This window comes from Charadrius vociferus, unplaced genomic scaffold (genome assembly GCF_000708025.1).
Source record: "Charadrius vociferus isolate BGI_N301 unplaced genomic scaffold, ASM70802v2 scaffold62, whole genome shotgun sequence".
Lineage (NCBI taxonomy): Eukaryota > Metazoa > Chordata > Aves > Charadriiformes > Charadriidae > Charadrius > Charadrius vociferus.
Genome location: NW_009647419.1, coordinates 2,395,351 through 2,403,141, shown reverse-complemented (window position 1 = coordinate 2,403,141; position 7,791 = coordinate 2,395,351). Strand labels below are relative to the sequence as shown.

At 38.8% G+C, this 7,791-nt stretch overlaps 1 protein-coding gene across 1 annotated transcript in view; it reads right to left on the bottom strand.

The window, feature by feature from the left end:
• YIPF4 (Yip1 domain family, member 4) overlaps positions 1-4,812 on the bottom strand; it is a 10,817-nt gene extending 6,005 nt beyond the window's left edge. Inside the window, exons 1-3 of the mRNA XM_009880443.1 lie at positions 4,797-4,812; positions 4,229-4,382; positions 1,214-1,385 (exon numbers count right to left, since the gene is read on the bottom strand). Coding sequence (XP_009878745.1) covers positions 1,214-1,385; positions 4,229-4,382; positions 4,797-4,812 — 342 coding nt within the window. The remainder of the gene's footprint in view (positions 1-1,213; positions 1,386-4,228; positions 4,383-4,796) is intronic.
• Positions 4,813-7,791: the final 2,979 nt, after the last annotated feature.

The window sequence follows — 7,791 nt, the reverse complement described above, 5'->3', positions numbered from 1 at the left end:
CAGGAATGCTTATTTCTCTCCAGCTTACAGCCCACCATTCCATCCACATAGTCTAGCTGCTGTCAGTCATCCTGTTGCCAGCTAGTAGCTTTCCCTCCTCACAGATATACAGCACTAATATCAGTATGGTAAATCCACTGTTCCCAAGAATCATAGGCCTACTGTTCACGTACAGTAGGTACACAAACTGCAGAAGGTAGTTTATCTGTCACGGGATCAAGGAATGGTCCTTGCTTTGCCTAGGAGGCAGCCAAGTGGTCTGCCCAGAAGACTTGAATAATAAAGTGGTTTAGTCTACTCACTTCAAGTCTCACAGAAACAAGATACTGAGGGGGTATTCTTAATTAGCATTTCATACACCATACAGAAGCCAGAGGTCACAATGGGAATGATTTCATCTCACCCTTCACAAGAATCCTTGCATAAGCACATTCTGCTACTTTACATATGGCAGACTGCTATACTACATTGTATTTAAAACAACTGTAGCTCCACATATAGTCATAGATTTCCAAAGAAGGACCACCTAGGCTCATGTTCAAATTGTGACTATAAATGACACTGCTCTATTTCAATCTGAATGTAAAGAAAAAAAGTGTTTATGGAGGCCAATTAAATCTACACAATGCCTCTGAATAGCTGTTCACCCTAGAGTTCAAAAGGAATTATGGCAAAAGTCTATTGACCAGAGGAAAGTTACTTGATTGTAATTGAGCAGGGAGGACAAAATAGCAAATGGCACTAATGAAGATTAAATATCCCAGATAACAGTGGTGATATAGTATGAATTAAACAAGTAGCCTTATTTGTCAGGAAATTAAAACTCATGGCATCCAAGCAAACATTCTTTGGTAACATTTTTTTTAGTAGTAAAAACCACATTAACAAAAGGTCACAATTAAAATGGAAAGACTCACTAATATGACTATAAACCCATTAGTATCAATCTGTTCCCTCTAGAAACCACATCTTTCCTTTGTTTTACTGTATAAAAACAAACCTGACATTTCATCATGATTAACTTATCCGTGGACTATTTAATACATTTCTCACTGCTGTCTTTCTACATATTAACTTCAGAAACAGCATTTGAAGTGCCCCGCATTCACATGCAAGGAAAAGACTTTCTACCTACGTAAGAACGCAAATTGCTTAGCAATCATGTCCCCAAATTTAGTTTAGATTTCTTTTCAGGTAGAAGGCTTACACCTACCTTAAATTGCCCATATAATGAGATCATCGAGAAGAAGAGGACAACTGCCAGAGGACCCCAAAAGTCTGGATTGTCTCTCACTACCTGCCTATTAAACCCAAGAGATGGCATAGGCATCAACACACATCGAATTTTGTAGTAAATATCCTTCAGATCAATGTCGAGTTCTTCCCTGAAATTGAGTAAAGCAAGAGAGCATTACTATACATCACAGTAATGAAATAAAGCATAAAAAAGTAAGTCTGGGGGCAAACAGCAGGGTTATAGAGCAAGTCTCCTGTCACCCTTAAGGCTCTCTGAAGCCACGACCAGCAAACGAACGGTTCCATCCACAACAACGTAGCACCATACCTTCATCTTGCATTCAGTAACTGGTGTGACACAGTTAGATCTATTTAATTACTCAAAAAATCACTTACATGACTGAGAATAGAAAACACACACAACATACCCTAACAGTCTACACTAAAAGAGTAGATGTATTTTCTGACATGCAGGAACACATGACACATTTATACTAATGTAACTACTTAAGTCAGATGTGCATACACAAAAGTAGGATGTCTGTGTATTCTTACGATGAGCAGTTTGCCGTGAGCGCACTTATTGTGGAAACATTTTATTTCAAATGCTACAATAAAGAATACCTCTACATTCAGTAATCCTAAACCATTCAAAATACATCAAGTAAAAACAATTTTTTAAAACAAAATGGCATTTAACTTGCTTCAACTACAGTAGTTTTCAGCAGACCAGTTTATACCAATTGTTTAATTACTGGATGGTTTCCAATATTGGTACAAATAAATAAAAGCCAATTAAAATAGCAATAAATTCTACCAACAGATCTTGCTCTTCTGTAATTGCCTTCTCAATTCCCTGCTACAAACTATCTATAAGCAGCTGCAAATTGACCAGAAGACTGTTCTGCATAGGAGACTCTTAATTGGTACATCTTGCCCTGATTGTCCTATGATAACGGGAAAGAATCATACTTTCCAAGTAATGGGCAATTCCACTTCTTTAAGTTTATGCGTGGCACCTTAAGACAGAACTGTATGCTACTGTTTTCCTTATGCAGTCATGACTGAGGAGCTCTGAAGCGTTGCAAGAGACTTCCCCACAGATAACCCTCTGCTCTACATTTAAGAGCACAGTGGAGAAAAATGTAGAATCATATCCTAAGTCCGTTTACAAAAGTTTTGTACAAGGCTTTATGGCTCTTTCCTCAGAAAAGCTGAAGCAAGAAATAAACACCAAGACACAATTCACCACAATTTCTCTTTTTTTAAAAAAAAAAAAAAAAAAACACCACACAACACTAAATACTGCTCATTGAGTGTCTCACAGCACTTTCAGGACTGCTATTACTGAAGCTATTTCAGAATTGGTATTACTAACCTGTGACTAAATAAGAAAAATTGTTCTTTAACACATCCCTGATTGTAAGGAATAGACTAGAAGCATCTATTTTCCTCCATTTATCTAAACAGGATGTTCCATTCCTGTATTTTACTCTGAAGACTATGTAACACAAATATATCTTGTCTGGAAATAATTCTTTGTCACAGCCTAGGGTTTCTGACAGTTTCTCACGTGAATAAACTGTCTTTCACATGAAGCTGACAGCTACCTCACTTGAGAAGTAATGGTAGCTGTAATAGGAAACAAGTACCTGGAGTAAGGCTGCCCAGTGAGAAAGGAAAAAAATTAAAATCTCACTCTACTGAACACCACATTGAACTTCCCTTAGCTGGCTGCTATTCTGTAAATCCTTAGTAGGATTCAGGTGACAAGGCTTCATTACAGCACATGGTGTGGGAACAATCAGAACTGCACAAAAATTGCTACATGGAAGTCAGATTAAGGTCTGCTCTGTTAGGATGATTATATCCATTATGTTTGCCACAAACCCATCATTTCCCTGGCATGTTCTCCTCACTTCCAGCAATGAGCAGCTTACAACACCTACCTGCCTTTGAATCAGAAACTTGTTTTTTTCTGGTATGTTAGACAAGAGGAAATTCATATGTTGTCACCTCAGCACACAATTCTATTTCTTAATTAAAAGTTAAGAGGTTTACAGAACAGACAATCACCCAAGGAGCTAGTTCTGCACACTTTAGTTTAAAGTACTTTTCAAGTATCAGTTTCATTATCAAGCTCTCCAGACATCTGTTCTCTCCCAACACTCTTATTTGAGTTCTCCGAGTACTCTCTGGCTCACTCAATTTTTTTAAAGCATCATTATCTTTAATTCACACAGGAAAACACTGAGACACAAAGAATGAAGTTGCTTAGGTGCAGAACAAGGACTAAGACCCAGGCTGCCTGACTCACAGTGTGGTAACCTTAAGAAACAAACTTTTTTCAACCAAACACATTTCTATGAACAGAACAAGAGAAGCAGAGATTTTCAGTTTTAAGGACATTTTTGTCTTTCAACACCCTTTTAATGTAGCTTTATAAGATAGCATTAAAGATTATAAAGTTTGTGCTACCTCGCTTCTAGCAACCCTACTATAATAAGCATGATTCACAATGCATTTACTTCAGAGTAACTAACAGAATTTACTTAAATTTACTTAATGTGAATCTTTCCACAGGATTGTCTTAATCTCTGATTCTTTGACTGCATTAAGAAACTCGCAACGTCAGTGCAAAAAACAAAGAATACAATCTAATTTTCTAAACCCTTACAAGATCAACAGATAAGAGCAGAAGAGCCATAATAGCTTTATACTTATAGAGATTAATAAAATTGGATTTTACTTCCTCCTTCCTTCCTCCCCCACAGGGAATAACAAGCCTCTCTTTTCCACTAAATATAAAAACCATAATGAGAAACACAATGTTTTTGTTCCTGCACCAGAAAACACTCACTGGTCAAGTGAGTTATGTCAAACATAACTGTAGTCACAGCAAAAGGCTGTGGGATGATTTGAGAGGCTACAAGTTGGTTGTTTTTCCTACACAGCTAATAAAGATCGATACCCAAAAATAATTATGACATACAGGAGTGGCTTGTTATCTTCTGGGTCATCATCTTCTACTTCCAGAAGCCAGCCATACCCTCTCTGTCTTAGGAATGTAGTTGCAGTAGATTCTTTGATGAATTCTCCTCCAAGATTTAGCTTAACATCTGGAGTTGCTATGGAGCCACTGAGATCTTAGAGAAAAAGGGAGAGAAAGATATACCTTTTTATGCCTTGCCAAAAAAAAAAGCCATTTGATTGCAAAAGTACTGGAAAATAAACAGACACATAAAGCTACATGTCTGGTCATCACCACAAAAATATTCAAAATTATAGAATAAAACTATACTTTAACACATACATAATTTGAAAGGGTATTTCTGGTTTTAATGCAACAGTAACAATGTTGGTTTAGATCTCAAATTACCAAGTTCTAGCTTCCAGACGGAGCTCTTGTTTTTATGACACAGTGTTGTTGCACGGCAGAAAGGCTTCTCTTTGTGCTTTACCATTAAGCATTTAAAGGCATAAAAGGAGTTAACTAACGGAAGTCTCATCACACTATAAGTTGTGCATTATTTACCATTTTTTTGCTGACCATACTATACCTCTTTTGGAGCCCATTTCTGCACAGTGGCATTGTTTCAGCTAAAACCATTCTCTGCTTTTATGTCCAATTATTCATGAGAAGAAAACATTTGTTGTTGTTTTCATTTGTAGCCTGCCTTTAATACAGGTGAAAACGTTAAAAAAAAAAAGAATACTGTCAGAGATCCTTAGGCTCCAGCCAATAAGAACAGATACAAGGAGTTCTCTTCAATATACTATGATCTTGCTCTGCTACAGTACTAAACAAAACAAAAAGCAATTTAGTTCTGGCTGTGTCAAAGTCACCAATAAATATTAATTTTATTATCTCATTGTATTCCATTATGTACAGATTAAAAATACAAAATAGTAACTGAAAATATTCAAAGTCATGTGAAAATAAAAAATAAAAATAAATACAGAAATAAATAAAAAAATACAGAAAAGGGGAATAATTACTCCTTTAGGAAATCATGGATTGCCATTATTTGCTAAAAAGGAAATATCCAAACAAAAACATGTAAATTTTTTCTAGAAATCTTATTACAAACATATTGAGAGACAGAAATTCTCTTCTCATCCAACACCTTTTCATTTCACCAAAGAAAATCTTATTTTGCCTTTCCATTGTTGCATGCTCTTCACACAAAAAAGTTCCTAGGCACAAGTTTCCCCAAACACCTAGCTATAGCAAGTAGATTTGAAACACACACTCACAGAGGCAAGTCAGACCATATTTGTAGATTACATTTGTGACATCTTCTATCAAAATGCAGCATAGTCTTAGAGAAACAAAATTTGCGACAGAATCTCAGTGTCTTCAGCCAGCATGTCTGAAGTGTTCACTGATCACTCGGTATCACAGTTAATTTAACAGAATTCTCCTTCCCAAACCGGCTTGCTGGGCCACTCAAGCTTAAATTTAAGTGTCTCTGCAAATGCTTTTCAGCCATTTCATAATCATGAGAGTTAATGATCCATGCTTTGGTTCTTGGAACACCATCTGCACAGGATCCTCGTCAAGATCACTGTAACTTCAAGAAGGAATTTCTCTTTACTCCTGTCAGTATTGGCACACATGCACTGTACTCACCAGATACAAGCAAAGCCTTCCTCTGCTATTTACAGGGGGAGGAACAAGGAAAATTGTGTTCTTAATGCCAGGGCATTAAGGTAGAGAAAATTTCAGAAGTATTCTATTGTCACTGGGACCCTTCTGTCATTTTAAAATACTTGTTTATGCTACAACTTAACATTGCTTCAAGGAGAGGTTCTTGCTACTCTCTGTGCATAAAAGTGGTTGTCAAAACAAGCAAATATAACAGTCCGACCAGCTATTTATTTGTCCTTTCACAGTGACCGCTGACAATCCATCCTGAGGCAGGGAAACTTCTACACAGGTCTTATTTACCAAGCCTCCTTTCAGCAGTCAGTGATCGGTGAATACCTACAACCACACTTTTTAAGCATGAAACCCATTAATGTGATCTTAATCTATTTTGCAAGACATCTCAGGTGGGAGATAAAGCTGCAGAAACCAAGGAAAACAAAAATAAATCTGCTACCTTCTCTTCTATAGACTGCTTTGAATGAGATGGTTAACAGCAAGCCCAGTGAGTGCCGAACAATCTGCGAGGAATCGATGGGTCTGATGCTTGCCAGTGAGAGTTAGGGTGCCCTCACTTCTACTGTCTCAGGCAGAACACCACAGAGGCAAAACTGAGGTATCTCACACACTTCATTTCAACCAGGCGTTGGGGAAAAACAGCTTTCAAGACAGTCTTTGCTCTCAATTTTGAAAAAGCAGTACAAGAGGCAAAAAACCCACCTAAACTGTCTTTTCTTCATACTGTATCTGTCCACTTAACTGAAAGCACCTCTCCAGCATTCTTTCCTACAAACAGCTCCTACCTCTCACAGAAATAAGATAAGAAAATAAAACAGCTTATACTTCTATTTTTCATATGGATCAAGATTTGGGAAACAAGTAGAAATGAGAGTGCAACAGGTAGTATTTTAATTCAGAAATATCAAGCTGTATAACTTTGGTTTTGTTTGCTAGTGTAGGTCCATGCGGCACTTTGCAGACAGGACTACACTTGAACAGGCAGATCACACCTTGCTTGTGTTCACAAAGAACACAGAACTGAGTCCAATTCAACACATCCAACTGGAAAGGTGGCTGTATTGGATTGAATTCAGCATTGCTCAACAAACATTTGCAGGGGGAATCCAGAGAGTTTCCATTCAGAGGTACGTGGATCGTTTTTCAGGCCAAGGTGCAAAAGAAAAACAAAATAAACAACAAAAAAAACACAGCCGAAATTGTATCTGTTGATTAGTATTTCTTGTCAGAAGAACTGGAAAGTTCACCAAAGAACAGGCATTCTACAGTAGTTGTTCCACTTTAGTAATTCCTTACCAGGGTGGGGCACATGAGTCGGGATTTATGCGATTCCCTACCCCTGTCCACAATTCCAACAGCAACTACATACGTACGTAAAGTAGACAGCTTGCTATTTAAACGGGTAGAGCCCAAAAGGTAATTCTCCATCAAAATAAGTTCGCAGACAATGCTGACTCTTGCATGTTCATTTTCACAGTCTACAGGCAGATGTTCACGGCATGCCGGTACACCGCACCTATTCGTGCAGCAATTCGGCAGTGCACCACACTTCACCCCCTAAGCTGCACACAGAGCTTCTTCCCACCCCCCATTACTGTGCTGAAACGAGACAGAGCACAGAGACTTCGGCGCAGCACTACCGCGAAGGTGAACACACGGTACAGTCTTTAAAGGGCACCGACCGGCGCTCCCGGCAACGCGAGGAAGAGGAGCGGTCCGTGACAGCGCTTGTCACGGTTCTATCAGGTCGCCGGGCACAACCTCGGTGACGGCTTTCGGAGAACCCGAGGACCGGAGCACCGCGGCCGGCTCTGCCACGCCGCCGCTTCCGCCACGCAGGCAAGGCGTTAAGTACCGCTCCCGGCACCCTGCCGCAGCGGAGACCCCGA